This window comes from Physella acuta, unplaced genomic scaffold (assembly GCF_028476545.2).
Source record: "Physella acuta isolate Inbredline_101_S28 unplaced genomic scaffold, ASM2847654v3 ptg000228l, whole genome shotgun sequence".
NCBI classification, from domain to species: Eukaryota; Metazoa; Mollusca; class Gastropoda; family Physidae; genus Physella; species Physella acuta.
In genome coordinates, this window is record NW_026731747.1 from 30,138 (window position 1) to 50,000 (window position 19,863).

A 19,863-nucleotide genomic window follows, 5' to 3' on the forward strand; every position below is an offset into this window, starting at 1 on the left:
AAAAAAAGCATAGAAGAATATCTGAAATTCGGCTTTACTAAAATCACAATGGAAATGGAATAAATAATCAGTGTGTACTGTGCAAAGTTGTTCTCAGTCATGAGTCTATCAAGCTTTCAAAGCAAAAACAGCATTTTGAGTTCTTTCGTCGTCCTGAAGCTAGTTGCAAACGTCACAGTCTGGATCGAACAGGAAGTTTTTACCAAGAAACTGCAGCATTAGTGCAAGCATCATATGAAGTTGCATTAGAAATTACCAAGCAAAAAACCTTACACAATAGGAGAAATTCTCATCAAACCCTGCATGTTGAAGATGGTAGAATTAATTCTTGGTGATTCCAGTACAGTAAAGATGAAACAAAATATATCTGTCTAATAATACTATTCAGCTGGATATAGAAGACATATCCACAGATGTTTTTAATTTAAAATTAAATCAAACTTTCACCATCGTTTGATTTTTCAAGTTGATGAATCAAAACATGTAAGTTCGTGTTCGTAGTTGGTTGTCTGTGAAATATATTCCTTTGGATGATAGCAAAGAAGAGTTGATATTTTGTGATATTGTACGGATGGTGCGTCATGCATGTAAAAAAAAAGTAAAATATTTAGCTCCCTAACCAAGGGGAATCCAATGCATGATTCACTGGTATACCCTCACCAGCAAGACTCTCCTGACCCCATTGCTAATAGTCATACATTATATTAAATCTGGAGCCCTAAACGTCAGTCTGTTTAAAGAACTGTGCAAAGACTTGAATAAAGATCAAGAGGTTCTGCTTTTTTACACTGTAAGCTGGCTGTCAAAAGGAAATGTGAATCGTGTTTTTTAATTGAAAAATGAAATCAAGTTGTTCTTGAAAGTTCAAGGGAAACAAGACCTTTTGATATACTTTAACGAAATAGAGTGGTTGGAGAGAGTAGCAAACCTAGCAGATATATTCGAACATCAACATAAGCTTAACTTGAAAATGAATGTAACTGTAACCCTCACTCAGTGGGGATGCTTTTACCCACTGAGGTGTTGTGGTTAAGATTGGCTGACCCTGAGATTAAGAACACACTGACACCGACAGTTGTTGTCTAGTACTCCTTTATTCACAGCATCGAGCCATGACTGCGATGCAGAACACTGTCTTCAGAATTTTTTCTCTCGTCGTACTACTGACCAAAAACAAAAAAACCAAACTGTAACCAAAAAGAAAACTGTAGCCCTTAAACAAAAGTAAAGAAAAAGTTACATTCCTGACAACACCACGTGTAGGCTACAATATACACGGGTACAATAAAATATGTTTTGGCCAGTACACAGTACTGCCAACAAGTACCAATAAGTAGTACTACAAATAAATACTTATATAATTACTCAACCTAACTAGTGTGCACATGCAGCACTAGCAGGAATACACAAATAAGTATTTTAACAAACATAATTTATGTAACTACACTACCTTCATTAGGTCTACATCTTGGTCACCGTGTCCACAGACAGCAGCCTTGCGTGTGACTGGCACGGCTAGGCATAAAACTACCCACAGTCCCATGTCACATGACATGGGACACAGGTAACATCGCTCACAAGAGCATGAAAAAAACAACTACGTCAACAGGGCCACTCCCCACAGGGGCTGCAACTCAAATTTTTCCCTCCCCTGGCTGGTGACCATATGTGTCACATGAACTAAAATTATTTCTTTTCAAGATAATCTCTTGGCATTTTTATCAAAGCTGCAAAATTGGCGAACAAAAAATAAATATTAGAAATATTGCCATGTTTAGGTAACTCTGCAGTGTGTTAAATGAATCTGATTGTGAGATAAATAAAAATTTGAAAGAGGATTCTGGGCATCTTGAATTTCTTGAAAACAAACTGCGGCGTTATTTCCCTGAGCTGAAAGAAGAAGAATCTGCATGGACACATTATTCATCCTCTGCTTCCCTTGATGTTGCCAGCATTCCCGGTAAATTACAAGATGAATTTTTAAATTTGCGAAATGATTCCACGTCAAGTATCGTGTTGAATGAAAAACTGCTTAAACAATTTTGATGTAGTATGCACCATTCATACCCAAACGTGAAATTGATTACCTTTTGAGTTTTAGTTCCTTTTGTGCCTTCTCCAATTAAAAAAAAAACAAACAAAGAAATGAATTAGATGCTAAGAATGATATGAGGTTGGCATTAACAAAAACTCAACCGCGAATGTTGAGGCCAGTGATAGGCCTTCAATTTCAACATTTGCATTAAAACAGTTATCAAGAATAATTAACATTGAAAGTCTACTAGAAATCACATTTTAGTGGTTATTAATTTCCTCACTAATTTCGACTTTTTAATTCTATGGGGGTCGCGGGTCACTTACTTTTTATAAAAGGGGGTCGCCACTCGAAAAAGTTTGGGAACCACTGTACTAAAGTGACCCACTCTTTTCTTTATAGTTATTTAAATAGTAGTATATAATTTATTTTCTACTTTTTAGTGCATTATTACATAAAAGCTTGTTATTAAAACGTTTTTTTATGAATTTTTATTTTTATTTTCTTGTAGTCTATCAGGTCAAGTTTGTTGATGTTGCTGATCAACTTCAGTGGGCTGAGATCAAAGCGCAAGTTATATCCCTCAATAAAACAGGTGGGTCCATGACAAGCCATAACCTTGATGTTAATGTCTAGCCCTAACCCTTGATGTTAATTATGATTAGCCCTAACCCTTGATGTTAATGTCTAGCCCTAACCCTTGATGTTAATGTCTAGCCCTAACCCTTGATGTTAATGTCTAGCCCTAACCCTTGATGTTAATGTCTAGCCCTAACCCTTGATGTTAATGTCTAGCCCTAACCCTTGATGTTAATGTCTAGCCCTAACCCTTGATGTTAATTATGATTAGCCCTAACCCTTGATGTTAATAATGTCTACCCCTAACCCTTGATGTTAATGATGATTAGCCCTAGCCCTTGATGTTAATAATCTCTAACCTTTAATGTTAATTATGTCTAGCCCTAGCCTGTGATGTTAATAATGATTAGCCCTAGCCCTTGATGTTAATAATCTCTAACCTTTAATGTCAATGATGTCTAGCCCTAGCTTGTGATGTTAATTATGATTAGCCCTAACCCTTGATATTAATGATGATTAGCCCTAGCCCTTGATGTTAATAATCTCTAACCTTTAATGTTAATGATGTCTAGCCCTAGCTTGTGATGTTAATGATGATTAGCCCTAACCCTTGACAGGTACACATAGACTGTTCCCAGGGGAAGTAATCACGCTGATTACACCAAGTTCTTGTTCCTGCCCCCTCTACATGTTCAAGAATGAAAGCATCTACATGCTGTCTGATGATGTAGAGAAGTTGGTGGACCGGACAGGACAGGAAATGTAAGTCTCAGAGGCTCAAACTTTGACATCATATTTCAAATTTCTCTTTAAAATATTTGGTGAGAAGTAAACATGATGACTAAAAACCAGTTCAGATTCACAAATTGTAGATATGTTACTGGGGTCACAAGTTATACAAATAGTTACACAAAATGTAATAACCTTTGTCTATTTTATTTCATATTCTTTATTGAATTGAATTGGTTGCTATTAAATATTTTATTCTAAAACAAAAATTTCAAAACTTAAATGAATATTTTAAAATGTTTACATCCATCTCAAATAAAAACAAATGCACTATAGAGTACTAAAATATTTTTGGTAGGAATACCTTCTTTCATTTATTGGTTGTTTTTCATAACAGGTTGTGTTACTAGCTATTATCACAGGTTGATAGTACACCTGTGGAGGTTTCTGGGGAATAATACTTTAATTTTTTTTAAGGGGGAATGCCCCAGCACGGTGCAATTTGGCACCCCGGGCTATAGCGTGAGCACTTTGCCGTTTAGGTTCATTTTAAAGAGTGAGATATGCTATGGATATGGTTGCCTTCAATAATCGTTCACTAAATTGAATTAGACAAGAACTGGTTTTTTTTTTCCTGAATTTTGCATGGTGAAATACTATTCAATTTAGCATTATCATTAATTGTAATGGTATATCAGCCATACCAAATTTTGAAGAAAAAAAAATAGAGTGTTTCCTGTTACAAAAACTAGCCAGCTGACTAGTTGAGTGAGTAAAAGAATGATCAATGATTATATAAGACATGATCAATATAAATATAGTCATATAGGCCTAGATATATATTATATGAACTAGATATATAGACCTTATGTTAAATTTTGAACCTTGGGACCTCCACAAAGTGCTGTTTTTTTTTTTTCTTTTAATTTTTTAAGATTGCAGCCATCGCCTTGGCAACCTTACTTCTTTACACTGAGTACTTTTAGAAGAGCCCCTGATGCATTTAAATATTATTTTCCTTTAAACTTTAAGTACTCTAGCTTAGATACACACACATAAATAACTAAAGCTTATTAATTATATTAGGGTGGGTTTTTTTTCTGGAGCCTACCCCTTGCCTAACCTTACAGTGAGTTATTAATACAGTTGCATCACTGTAATTGTTTTTTAACAATTTTTTTTGTTGTTGTTTTTACGGCTGCTTACTATTACTATTAGATCTAGATCTAGTACAATCTGTAAAAAAAAAACATTATTTTTATTCATGTCAAAAATAATGATTAATGATGAAAGGATTCTTGACAACTCGGCCGTGTCAAACGGCTCCCACATTTATTCACAGATTTTCATTTCTATTTCTAAATTTTACATTACATTCCTTTTTTTCTCAGATATCGGTATCTGCTGGATGAAAATGCTTTGTTCTTAAGAGTAGCTTCCCCTAACGATTTATCCAATACACTCAAGCCAGCATTACCATTTTTCTACTTGCAAGATGCTTTCAAGGCTTTTAATAATTGCCCAGCATAAAAGTATAACTTGAAACATACCTGTACAACTTATTAAATATAAACACTATGGAAACATACAACTATATTGTTGTTAAACGGCGACTGTAAAAATAAATGAAAGAAGAGGATGCTAGTAATTTGGAAGCGTATCAACAACGTAACTGAAAGGTCAAAATGCCAAATGGAAACTAACAATTTTGCATGTGAAAAGTTGTTTTATTAATTATTATTACATGAACTGATATTGATATTAATGTTGAATGTACAGGATTTTATTTTCAAATATATGGAGCATTAAACATATAATATGCTGATTCCACTTGTGTTGTTTGTTACGTAATATTCTGTAACGTTTATACAAGTAAAACACCCCATTAACTGTGGTCTTTGTAAAATGCGAAATGTCGAGACGGTAAAAATGTGATACATACCTGCAGAATTACGGCTAAAGAAAAGACGCAGTTTGTAAGACTTTTTGTTGTTTCACGTTTTTAGTTGGGTTCTAGATCTATAGCCTATTGATCACGCTTGTTGTAATTATTAAAAACTTATATTGATCAAAGTATTTTTTAAAATGCTCGTTATAATACGATAATATGCTAATGCTGTACATCGTTGCTCTTGATTTCTTGTCTGCGGGAGAAAAATCCCGACACGGCCGAGGGTTCATTGTGAATTCACATGGGTTTAAATTTCATTAAGCCTCTTATAAGGTATATCCTTAAATTATGTCAGTAAGAGTTTCTTCCAGGCATCTCTTGGGGGGGGGGGGGGGGCTCTAGCCCTTCCGTACGAGATTGATTTTATATAGTAAACATACATTTTTACTTATAGTGTCCGCCCCCCCCCTCCCGAGAAAAAAGTCGGGAAGAAACACTGGTCACATTCGATTGGGGGAAGTCGATGCCTGGATGAAACTCTGCTTAGATCGCTATCCGATCAGTAAAATATCATACGGTCGGAGCGGGTGGGTGGAAGGCGATACTGTTTCCGAAAATTTAAGAGCTAAGAAAACTAGTATGTTGTACTGAATAAATCATTTTTTTTATTGCTTGTTTCATAACAAGTCCTAATACTGCAATTTTCCTATAGGGTAACCACTAGACCCACTAAACGATGTATAAAAATGGTACAACACGATGACTGCTGTTGTTTTGTTGCTTTGTTCAACCGAACTGATAATTTAAAACTCTGGTACACTATTATCGAAATCGTTCTAAAGACACGAGCAAAAGTAGACCACATATTCATATGCTTTCAGCTTCTACAAACTACACTCTAAAGCAGGGGTTCTAACGACACGAGCAAGTGTAGACCAAATATGCTTTCAGCTTCTACAAACTACACTCTAAAGCAGGGGTTCTAACGACACGAGCAAGTGTAGACCAAATATGCTTTCAGCTTCTACAAACTACACTCTAAAGCAGGGGTTCTAACGACACGAGCAAATGTAGACCAAATAAGCTTTCCTTAAACTACACTCTAAAGCAGGGGTTCTTAACCTTTTTGGAAGTACCGAACCCTACCAGCTTACATGCATATTCACCGAACCCTTCTCAATACTTTTATTCATTTATTTATAAAGTCCAAAAAATCCAGATTTTGACCATTCTTGATGTTTCACACCTTCCTGAATGGGGAAAAACTTAGTTTTGCAATATAGTCGGTATGTCAGTCTGTTTGTGTTTGTAATTTAACATAACTTAAAGTACTGTTTAGTTAAGTGGAAGAATTTGTATGTATGTGTTTAGGTCTATATCAGTAAGCTATCAGTAGAGACACACTGTACACTTTTATACACATTTTGACATTTGACCGAATTTTGTTCCTAGTAAAAATACGAACCGTAGGCTTATGATTGCTTTTGATACGTGTATTTTTTCACATCCTTCCTACATTGTAAGCATGAGATTTTAATTTTTTTTTACATTTGACCACACATAACGGTGCTCCAACTGTCTGGATCTAATTGAGGACGTGTCGAAAGGGAATAAGTTTGTATTGGCATGTATCTATCAACTTTTGAACGATTTTCCGTTAACTGGTAGTAATACTTAATTTCTTAGGGAACACTATAACTTTACTTAACTTTAATTTATTTATTTAATAACTGTAACAACAGTAGGCAAAGGACGCCGTTTAAAAAAAACAACGTAAAACAACATTTTAATATGTAACACATATGGTTACCAGCCAAGGGGGGGGGATAAGTAATAAAGTTGTAATTCACTGGATTGCGGCCCCTTTGGGACCGCAACTGTTTATGTAGTTTTTAGCGCAATTTCCATACTGAGGGATTGCGATTATTAACTCGTCATTTCTGGATGTATGAATGGATGGAATTGTGTCCGCAGCTTTAAGTCGTATCTCCTCCTCAACGAAGCAATATCGAGGACTAGTTCCAAAAGCAAATATGTTAAGCAAGTTCCGAGGATGAACATAGGCCAAAAAAATTCCCGGAATTCCTTCCTGGATTTCCCGGAAAAGCCAAAAAAACCTCGAAAGAATGCAGTTTTTGGCCCATATCTCGGCAACCAGACCTTTTAGCGACTTGAAACATTTACCAATCGATTCCTGCCATAATTTAGAACAATATTGCCGAAGAAGGTTTTCAAAAATATCCTTTCGTTCGGTCACAAAAAATTAATTTCTTCTAATTTGTATTGGCTAAGATTACTAAGAATATACAAATATTTCTACCACCCTCATCCCTTCGCGTCTCACCACTAGAAGAAGCGAAGCGGTGAAGTTCCAAACCAAGCACACCGGCTGTGGCAGTCGCTAGTGAGAGGTAACGTTTAAACTGAGCATCGTGTAGGCCTACCGTTGATATAGGTTATTCCTGCCATAATTTAGAACAATATTTTTAAATCTCGTTAATAAATATTTTTTCTATTTTGTTTTGAATTATTAAAACTACTTGTGTTGCATTATTTAATTGCTGAATATATGATTTATCTCGATTTAAAATTGTTATGGATAACATAAGGAAATTGCGCTTAAATTGTCACTAGACTTTTTAATAACTTGTTTTGCATGCTCTTCGGTGAGCGATTTTGTGTCACATGTCATGGGATTATGGGTAGTTCGTGCCTAGCCGTGTCAGTCAGACCCAAGGCTGCTGTATTTGGACACGGAGGGTGACGGTACCTATGATTATGACAATGTAGACCTAATGAAGGGCTACAATTAATCGTCGTCGTCATCGTCGACTTCTTTGGTTTTTGTTTTGCTGTGATCTACTGTTTTCTACACTGTTTTCTACTGTTGTTCTACATCGGCGTTTATGGCTCGATGTAATGTGAATAAAGCCAGTAGTTTGACAACAGCGTCGTTTCAGTGTGTCCTAAATCTCAGGGTCAGCCCGTTTTAACACAACACCTCAGTGGGTAAAAAGCATCCCCACTGAGTGAGTGTTACAAATATATTTTTTTAAAAAGCAATTGAGTAGAGACGTTTCAGTTAGGTAGACGAAATTCTCTTATTAGATTTGATTTTTGAGTGACCTCCTGTATTCAGTTACTTTATATATATATATATATATATATATATATATATATATATATATATATATATATATATATATATATATATATATATATATATATATATATAACGGTGCCCTGTCAAAACGGCCCGGGACAAATCAGCCCCGTCAAAACGGCCCCGTTAATTTGACCCCGTCAAATCGACCCCCGACAAAACGACCCAGTCAAAATAGCCCCGTCAAAAGGGCCCCGACTTATTGGCTCCCCTCAAATAGGCTCCCGTCATATTGACTTGCGACATATAGGCTCCCGATATTTAGGCTCCCGACAAATGGACTCCCGACATATTAACCCCTGACAAATAGGCTCAGGACATATTGGCTCCCGGCAATTGGGCTCACGACATATTGGCTTTTGACAAAATTACTCCCGACATATTGGCTCCAGACCAATGAATGGCATGACCACTATTGGCATAAAAGTAACCATTGTGCCCTACCTCCAATACCACTATTACCTCTTTTAAGGACATGGGCGGGTGTACTTTTCGTCATAAATCCACTAAATCATCGATTTCCCACTTTTACTTGTTCTATACAGAATAACCATCGTTGAATCTAAAAATGACATTGTTATGACCCTAAAAACAGTATTTATTTATAAAAAACCGGGTTCAAAGTAGTGTGTACAGGGTCATTTGTTAATTTTTTGGTAAAAATAGCCATTTTTCGACCTAGAAAAGTACTATTAGGCTTCACGGAAACCTAATGTGTTTCATATCAATGGAAAGGCCGTGACCTCCTTTCTTTATTTGTTCTAAAATTAAAGGACCAATCAAAATACTTATTTTAATGTGATTATTTTTCTACGTCATAAAGTTGTTTATTTTACTCAGTCGGGTTTTTCCGGTATGCAAATTTTTTACCCCAATTTTTTCATTGGCGTTCAACGGCGGAAGCTAGTCAGCGATTGGTCGTTTCGCTTCGGGAGTAAACATTCCCTTAGTTTCAGCGCGTTGCTAAGTTTGATCTAGTTTTGTTTCTCTAAGCTTCTGTGAAATACTTACATTATTTTAACATATACTTATTTCAATTAAATATACTATTAACAGTTTAGATTAGTTTGTGTGAATTATCATAAGCAGTGAGACGATTTAATTTGTTTCTCTTTCGATAATGGGTAGAACAAAACACTCGCTAAAAATAGATACACACAAACATCTAACTAATTTACTAAAGCAAGGGAACGTCCGAATGCAACTGATTGAAGCTACCTCTACTCAATCTAGCACCATTCAGACAAGCACTGGTGCAGATGTAATATGCACATTTACTAAGAAACTGCGACAATGTAAGACACAGTTTTTACAGACAGAAGAAAGCACTGTTACATCTAGTACTAGTAGTGCTAATTGTAAACCACAGCCATGCAGAATTATTGTCGAATGTGATTTGCTTCTAGATGTTATCAATACATTTCATCGCCCACTGTGATGTAGTGGCTACTATTGATGAAAACAGTGTAAAGGGTTTGCTTCAAGCATGGTGTGGCAGTAATAAAAATGTTGTAAACCGTAAGTATACAACTGCAAAAGAATCCAGAACAAGGCCATTCACAATAAACAAAGACATCGTCTTATCATAATTGGCTTTAGCAGTGGCGTAGGCAGGGGGGGGGGGGTGAGGGGGGGTCATAACCCCCCCCCCATAGACCCCTCGGTATATATAATCGAAAGTTTGAGGGGCGGGTGCAAATGGAAAGTTTGTCCCCGGGTAAAAACTGGAAACCCCCCCCCCCCATTGAGACGATCCTGGCTACGCCACTGGGCTTTAGACATGAGACCATGCAAAATATACTGCTGTTTCTGCGATAGCAAAATTCAATTTTGGGCCCAGGCATGCTATGGCATTGCTGTCAAAAGAAGGAAACCATAGTCGAAGACTCAATGAAGGACGCCAAAAAAGACGCGTTGACAACAGCTTTTCTACAGCTCTAGGTAAAACAAAGAGCGCCAGAAAAAAAGAAAACTAACAGCCGAACAAGCTCAGAAGGAATATATTCAGCAGCACCATACTTAAGGCTATGAATGTGGTCGATTTTAGTGACATACAGCTGTAAATTTTCATTTCTTGCAACTTTTTGTTGGTTTTTTGCGTTTTTCTCAGTTTGATGTTTTTTTGTACAATTGTTGAAATAACTTTGTTAATAATTATCAGAACTGAACTAAATTTGCTCCAGTTACTCTGTATATATGTTCAAATAAAACGTATTGAACACTTTTGGAATTTTTGTAAAGATTTTTTTTTTATTGTTTAAATTGTGAAAAAATTGGACGAAATAATGACATTTTTACAGTGATGTATCGAAAAAAAAAGTAAAAAAAAATCTATCTTCTTTTTTTAAAATGTAATCAATAAGAAGTCTTAAACACATGTGTCTGCAGATTATATTAAGTTTTAATGAAATTTGTACAAACCATTTTTGAGTTATTTCCATTTAAAAATCGTCAATAAAATCCAATATGGCCGCCGTCACCATGGCAACGGAGGATTTAAAAAATTAAAAAAAATATTTTTATGCTTAACTCTTTGAGTTATAACTATTAGCCAAGTATTACATCTTTAGACTTGGAAATAAAGAAGTTGGTACTCATCACCCGCCCATGCCCTTAAATGCCCGAATGAAATTGTTTTTCATTAACCAACATTAATTCACAAACAAATCGAGCCCTTAACAGCTAAATTCCACCTATTCTAAAGTTTTGATAATGTTTAATTTACAACAGAAAAGATCTGTTGCTTAAAAGCGAGCACAGTAGTGTAAATGTATGATATTCATGATGTTTACATGATAACAGCATTTTGTTTTGATAACCTACAAACATACTGCAGGTAGGAAGGTACAGCGTGGACCCTTCGCCCCACACACTGAGTTAGAACAGCCTATAACCGACTCAATTATGGATGTCATAAAACATACTATATTTTATAATAGATAAACTAATATAAAAATAAGGCCTGCCGAACAAGAGATGCATAAAAGTGTTGGATAAGCTAACTCTAAAGAATATTGATGAAGGGGTCCCACTGGCAGATGTCATATTCAATGAGACCGCTTTGCCGGGAGACTTAGTCTCTACAGAAACCGTATTGTCAGTGCAGTGGCGTAGCTAGGATTTTTGGGCCCCTGTGCAAAAATTATCAGTGGGCCCCCTTCGTCAGCCGTTAGGCCAGTTGCGTCACCCGGTGCGGCACTTCGTATTGTCACCCCCTCCCAGGAAACAAAGCATATCTATAGTAATAGTTTCGCTGTCTGTCTGTGTATCTACGAGAAAAATGGCCCGTTGAGGAAGGATACACCGGGCGCTAGCTTGATAGTGCTGTCTCTTTTCTCTAAACTAAAACCAACCCACCCCACCCCCACACACCACCCCCACCCCACCCCACCCCCACACACCCCCCACCCCCACCCCACACACCCCCCCCCACCCCCACCCCCCCCACACACCACCCCCTCCACACACCGCCCCCCCACACACACCACCCCCCCCACCCCTCCACCCCCCCCCACCCCTCCACCCCCCCCCCCCCAAAAAAAAAACATGCCTACCGTCCCATTCAACGAAATATAATTATATACTTTTTCCAGTGTCCGCCCCTTCCCCGAAAATTCTACCCCCGCCCCCGAAAATTTCAAGTACCCCCACCCCTCTCTGGGGAGGAAAAAGTCTAAACTAAAACCACCCCACCCCCCACACACACCACCCCCCCCCCCACCCCCCACACACACCCCCCCACCCCCCCCCCCCCCCAAAAAAAAACATGTCTACCGTCCCATTCAACGAAATATAATTATATACTTTTTCCAGTGTCCGCCCCTTCCCCGAAAATTCTACCCCCGCCCCCGAAAATTTCAAGTACCCCCCACCCCTCTCTGGGGAGGAAAAAGTCTAAACTAAAACCACCCCACCCCCCACACACACCACCCCCCCCCCCACCCCCCACACACACCCCCCCACCCCCCCCCCCCCCCCCCCAAAAAAAAAACATGTCTACCGTCCCATTCAACGAAATATAATTATATACTTTTTCCAGTGTCCGCCCCCTCCCCGAAAATTCTACCCCCGCCACCGAAAATTTCAAGTACCCTCCCAGGAAACAAAGCATCTATAATAATAGTTTCGCTGTCTGTCTATCTATCTATCTATCTATCTATCTATCTATCTATCTATATCTATCTATCTATCTATCTATCTATCTATCTATCTATCTATCTATCTATCTATCTATCTATCTATCTATCTATCTATCTATCTATCTATCTATCTATCTATCTATCTATCTATCTATCTATCTATCTATCTATCTATCTATCTATCTATCTATCTATCTATCTATCTATCTATCTATCTATCTATCTATCTATCTATCTATCTATCTATCTATCTATCTATCTATCTATCTATCTATCTATCTATCTCTATCTATCTATCTATCTATCTATCTATCTATCTATCTATCTATCTATCTATCTATCTATCTATCTATCTATCTATCTATCTATCTATCTATCTATCTATCTATCTATCTATCTATCTATCTATCTATCTATCTATCTATCTATCTATCTATCTATCTATCTATCTATCTATCTATCTATCTATCTATCTATCTATCTATCTATCTATCTATCTATCTATCTATCTATCTATCTATCTATCTATCTATCTATCTATCTATCTATCTATCTATCTATCTATCTATCTATCTATCTATCTATCTATCTATCTATCTATCTATCTATCTATCTATCTATCTATCTATCTATCTATCTATCTATCTATCTATCTATCTATCTATCTATCTATCTATCTATCTATCTATCTATCTATCTATCTATCTATCTATCTATCTATCTATCTATCTATCTATCTATCTATCTATCTATCTATCTATCTATCTATCTATCTATCTATCTATCTATCTATCTATCTATCTATCTATCTATCTATCTATCTATCTATCTATCTATCTATCTATCTATCTATCTATCTATCTATCTATCTATCTATCTATCTATCTATCTATCTATCTATCTATCTATCTATCTATCTATCTATCTATCTATCTATCTATCTATCTATCTATCTATCTATCTATCTATCTATCTATCTATCTATCTATCTATCTATCTATCTATCTATCTATCTATCTATCTATCTATCTATCTATCTATCTATCTATCTATCTATCTATCTATCTATCTATCTATCTATCTATCTATCTATCTATCTATCTATCTATCTATCTATCTATCTATCTATCTATCTATCTATCTATCTATCTATCTATCTATCTATCTATCTATCTATCTATCTATCTATCTATCTATCTATCTATCTATCTATCTATCTATCTATCTATCTATCTATCTATCTATCTATCTATCTATCTATCTATCTATCTATCTATCTATCTATCTATCTATCTATCTATCTATCTATCTATCTATCTATCTATCTATCTATCTATCTATCTATCTATCTATCTATCTATCTATCTATCTATCTATCTATCTATCTATCTATCTATCTATCTATCTATCTATCTATCTATCTATCTATCTATCTATCTATCTATCTATCTATCTATCTATCTATCTATCTATCTATCTATCTATCTATCTATCTATCTATCTATCTATCTATCTATCTATCTATCTATCTATCTATCTATCTATCTATCTATCTATCTATCTATCTATCTATCTATCTATCTATCTATCTATCTATCTATCTATCTATCTATCTATCTATCTATCTATCTATCTATCTATCTATCTATCTATCTATCTATCTATCTATCTATCTATCTATCTATCTATCTATCTATCTATCTATCTATCTATCTATCTATCTATCTATCTATCTATCTATCTATCTATCTATCTATCTATCTATCTATCTATCTATCTATCTATCTGTCTGACAAGAACGCTCTAGAGAAAACACAAGGAAAATAAAAACATGCATAGTAATTCGAAAAACGAAGTATGACGTCGACACATTTAGCGCACAGAGTAGAAAATAATCTAAAGCCGGATAGTGCACACAATTATATGACGTCATTGATTCTCGAGTAAACATTGAATTAAAAAGCCAATTCTGTCTAATCTTAATAGTGGTTTGCGGGAAGAGTTTCTTTCATACGATTGTTCGGGTAGGGGCGAAGCCCCACCCCCGCGTAAGAACGTCTAAGCCCCCCCCCCCCCCCCAACTCAAAAGAAATGTCGTCATCGATATTCTATAATCTAATTACCTCCTAATTCATGTGTCTAATCTAAAAAGTGGTTTGCTTGCATAGTTTCTTTCATGCATCTCTTCGGGTAGGGGCGAAGCCCAATTAACCCCCCCCCCCCTTCCGGTAGAACGTCTAATCCCTCCCCCTAAAAACGAAATATAATTTATATAGAAAATATATTATACTTTTACCAGTGTCGGACTCCCCCGCCCCGGATAATTTTATTCACCTCTGCAAAAATTCAAGTGCCCCACCCCCAGAAAAATATCTGAAAGAAACACTGTCTGCGAGAATGAGGTTTATCGGACAAAAGAAAGAAACGAGTTCTAAATTATAGAAGTAGGCTCTATCTTTAGTCTGTATGATCGACAAATACGATCAGTGTTTCTTTCAGACTTTTTCCTCCCCTGAGGGGGGGGTACTTGAAATTTTCGGGGGTGCGTGTGGACTAAATTTTCTAGCAGGGGGCGGACACTGGTAAAGTATATTTTCTATATAAATTCTATTTTGTTAAATAGGACGGTAGATGTGCTTTGAGGTGTGTGTGTGGGGGGACAAGTAGAGTCGCCTAATGTCATTTTTCGTTTCCGGTTAAATTGACTTAAGGTGGTGATTTTGGTTTTGGTTTTAGTTTAGAGAAAAGAGACAGCACTATCAACCTAGTGCCCGTTGTATCCTTCCTCAACGGGCCATTTTTCTCGTACATATATATATATATATATATATATATATATATATATATATATATATATATATATAATATATATATATATATATATATATGTGTGTGTGTGTGTGTGTATGTGTATCGGCCTACATAGGCCTAAAATTTATATATATACCACATACTGGTACACGTACGTGTATAAGCTTTAATCACTGCAGACTTAATAGTAACGATGTTTATCTACAGTCTGTTTATAATACAGTTGGATGTAGCATTGTTTTCTTTATAGTTTACGTTTACGTCGTGGTGCCACACCCCCCCCCCCCCCCTTGATATAATTTTTTATTTGAACTTAGAAGACTATTTAACTTTAACTAATGGATCTGGAAAAATGGCATTTCATTCTATAAATTTTGCAATTTTTTGCCTTTGGTGTCACCCCCCCTAAATGGTGTCACCAGTTGCGGTCCGCACCCCCGCCCCGCCTTCGCTACGCCTCTGCGTTATGCTACAGAGGAGTTAAACGAAGTTAAACAAATATTAAAATTCCATTGTAAAAGTTTTAATTTTTTATGAGGGAAAAGGGCCCCTATGCCTTGCTTACGCTAGCTTTACGGTAGCTACGCCACTGTGTCAGTGGTCCTTTTGTCTGGAGCCAAATTGACAGGAGCCTTTTTGTCGGGAGTCGTAATGACGAGGACCGTTTTGTGGAAAAAACTAAATGACGGGAGCCTATATGTCGGGAGCCAAAATGACGGGAGCCTATTTGTCAGAAGCCTTATTGACTGGAGCCTTTTTGTTGGGAGCCTATATAACGGGAGCCTATTTGTCGGTAGCCTCAATGACGGGAGCCTATATATGACGGGGTCCATATGTCGCTGGCCCTTTTGACGGGGTCATTTTGACGGGGCCTATTTGTCGGGGCCGATTTGTCGGGGTCGTTTTGACGGGGCCGTTTTGTCATTGGCCGTTTTGACGCCGCACGATATATAACTATTAGCTCCTATGCGTAGATTTAGAATCTATATCTAGAATCGCTGTGTTTTTTCTCGAAAAATCAAATATAAATCTATCCAAAACTTCTAAATTTCGATAGCTCGATTCCACTGGAAATGCGACCCCAACCCTTACTGTTATTTATAAGAATAGATCTATATATTATATTATATAAGAAATTTTATGACAGGAGAGCTCACTCCCACTTTAAGTTTAATGTGTGTTTATCACAATTTACTTAACAAACGGTATTTAGTAAGGCCTTTTAAAATGTAAACAATACAAGTCATTCTACTCATTTCTCAATGACTTGCTAAGGACTAGGAAGTGGTATTTTTAATTTTATCATTGACAGACTCTTTCTAAATCTAGATAGATCATAGTAGATCTATCTTCAGTCTTCTTTTAATTGTTATAATAAAATAATTTCATTCAATCTAGAATCTAGCTAGTTTAGGTAAGTTTACTAAAGTTGGTAATCTATCGTTTTAGCGTAACTGTAATCAATTCGGCCGTCACTAGTAATGTAGGGATAAGGTAACTAATACATATGGCTTAAATATGAATAAATTTTTGCATATTCTACTTAAATACTAAAGATAATTGAATATTAAACCACATTTAAGGGTTAAATCAATAAAAATGTCATGAAATTAAGGTTTAACAGCGATGTTCCAGATACTAAATTTGCTATTAAAAACAGCGGCCATCTTAAGAAAATATTATTTTGAGTCATTTCCCTTTAATTTCTATTTGTATGGAACTGTATTGATGTTTGCTATTAAATACGCTAGTCTTGTGTTTAAATACAAAGCATGCGTTTTTTTTTTATTCTGCCCTTTAAACAATTTGATTGACTGACAATAAACATCTGTTCTAGAATTATTATTATGAGATGCAATTTTTATACATTAAGATACTCCCTTTTTTTAATAGAGCTACCACTACATATCTAATGTTTATTTAAATATTAGTTTGAGTTAATTCTTATTGTTTGTGTTATTGTTTGTTTGCTATTTTCATTTAATATGTTCATGCTTTTTTCCTTTAATTAGTGATTTAATCATAAATGACGTCCCGTTTTTTGACCTCTCTTCACCTTAACCCCCCCCCCTCCCCCCATTTTCGCCGTCACGAAATAGTCGTAATGTCGAAAATTACCTTTTTGCACTGTCTATTAAAAAGTCAAGCCATAATTCTAACAAAAAAGAAATATTTTCAGCATTTTTGTATTAGGCGAAATACTTAACGTTTCACGTTTCTTACCCTCCCCCTTCCCGCGTAAAACGTCGTCTCAAAACCAGTTACTCCACCCCTTAAGTGTGCAATGTTATTTATGGTAGATGTCAAGTCCTTTATACATTTTGAATAACCTTTGTTGTCAAAATGTTGATACCAAATACCCAAAATGAGTTATATTATTTATATGGGGTTGTCCATAAACGATGTCACATATGCTATGCTAATATGACGTCAACTTACGCAGGGTGGTCGGGGGGATGTGTGACGTCTATTTTGGAATCTTCTATAAAGCTGTGCTCAATGAAAATGAGGAACATAAAGCGTTCATTTTCATGCATACTTTTGCCATAACGAATGATCATAACTATTGCATGCCTGTTGTACTAAGCGGTGTTAAACAACCTCAGCACATCATCCCCGCCAAAAAGAGCCTGCCACTAAATGCCTACCGACGAAAATAGGCCACACTACATTGACTCCAAATGAAATAACTTCTGACAACAAGGCTCAAATTAAGTAGCTCCTGGCAACAATATTCGACAAGAGTCCAAGACAAGTATTGACTAGCAGGTAAAATGGGACAAATCGAAAGTTTGTCGCCTCTGGGGGGGGGGGGGGGCGTGACACCATTAAGTGCCGCACCGGGTGACACTCGACCTCGCTACGCCACTGAGCTAATGTAAAGCCACAGCTCAGTATTGGCTTAAATTTAACATAAAATAGTGTTAGCAGTGGACAGCCTCTAAGACTGTGCATTAGGAGTACGGCCGTCGGCAAAACGCCAGAGTCCGACGATATCTGAACATCAATTTTGTCTTTTATGAAGTGCGGAGCACCTTTAAGAGCTGAGCTTGGCCCCTGTTGACACCACCACTAGCGCCGCTTATGTCCACATATTAATCACACGTTTTGCGTGGAGCTTAATGGGCAGAAGAAGTTTATAGGTGGGACCGGGAGCCTAAATGCATTTACCGAAGCCGCTGTGTCACGGGCATTTTAGAGCCGAACGTCTCAGGGCAGCATGTTGCAGAAATTAAAAGCACGTGAATTTGTATAGTAGAGGGAGAACATCATGTCACTGAAATAAATTAAACACCAATATAATTCACCGAACTAAAGTCATTTAGATCTATTCGTCAGGCTAAATGTTGCTAAAGTCTCATCGCCATAGTCATTTAGTGCCTGTTTCGATTTTTTTTAATTACGCGGTATCTCTTTCTTAAACATTAGCCTAATGACAAATGACGTCACGCGCGCCGCGAACTTTGTGACGTTGTGCTTAGTGGGGGATGAAACGGCGTGGTTGAGAAAAATGACGTATTTCTTTTTTTTTTAACAGACGAATAAGTAATAGATTCTAATTTTCCTACGAACTGTAGGTTGATCTAGTTTTTTTTTTCTAGAGGGAGATATCACTATATTGTGATGGGGGGTTTATATATAATTCTCAATATATTCTGATCTACTACTATTCATACGGCAACTATTATACTCGTGAGGAGGACGGGAATCACTCTTATGTTCCGCAGACACTAATTAACAATGTCAACAACTTAGTTTATGAAATAACATGAACTTTATTAACTCACACTTATAGGTCATTTGCACAATATCAAAAACAAAATACGTCCGTCTTCTACTATATCTAACCCCCAACTAACTTCACTGCTGCGTCTTACGTCATCGGTACATTGTCGCACCATGCTCACGTCACACTCACGCCACACATATTTTATTGAACACGCGCATAATACTCTCGCACCAAATCGTCTACCGTCAAGTTCGTACCGTCCTTAGTAACCTCTACTCGTCTAATTCTATATATCTACGCTATGACATATATAGTGGGTGTTTTTTTTTTGTTGTAGTAATGGATGGTGGGGAGGGGTAAACATTGACTACTGAAGAATTCAAAAACTGATGACAGCAGAAGACAAAGAAAAAAAAACATGTGGTATTCAAATGTAACTAATAAAAATTTGAACCTATTTTAAAAAACACAATAATCTTAATTTAGAAAAAGTGTAGGCCTAAGACTAATGTCTACAGACAAAATAAACAACTAGGCTTAATTAAATGGGTCGCCCATAAATGACGTCATACTTTTCCCGACGATTGCCCTCTCACCCAATAGTTACTAAAAACAAGATAATGATTTAATATCATATGGCAGTTCTACTATACCCGAACCCTTAATCACAATTTCTAACGAAAACGAATATATTCTTCAGGTATGTATTTTAAACAACAAAATCAACACAATATACATACGAATAGACATTTTTATCAAGGGAAACTACTCTAAATTTTATTTGGA

The 19,863-nt window shown here is 36.4% G+C and overlaps 2 protein-coding genes across 4 annotated transcripts in view; both read left to right on the forward strand.

The window, feature by feature from the left end:
• The window catches only part of LOC131938021 (complement C3), a gene marked incomplete at its 5' end in the record, with an annotated part of 34,559 nt that extends 29,391 nt beyond the window's left edge, over positions 1 to 5,168 (forward strand). For both annotated transcript variants that reach the window (XM_059295829.1, XM_059295831.1), the window contains 3 exon segments: positions 2,547 to 2,630; positions 3,232 to 3,376; positions 4,735 to 5,168. In XM_059295829.1, the coding sequence (XP_059151812.1) occupies positions 2,547 to 2,630; positions 3,232 to 3,376; positions 4,735 to 4,873 (368 nt within the window).
• An 11,366-nt stretch (positions 5,169 to 16,534) lies between these two features.
• Positions 16,535 to 19,863, forward strand: part of LOC131938019 (high affinity copper uptake protein 1) — an 18,367-nt gene continuing 15,038 nt past the window's right edge. The window contains exon 1 of one of the 2 annotated variants that reach the window (XM_059295827.1): positions 16,535 to 16,634. The gene's annotated coding sequence lies outside the window, so the exon portion shown is untranslated. Of the gene's footprint in view, positions 16,762 to 19,863 lie in introns of both variants that reach the window. The other variant, XM_059295826.1, reaches the window with a different exon arrangement.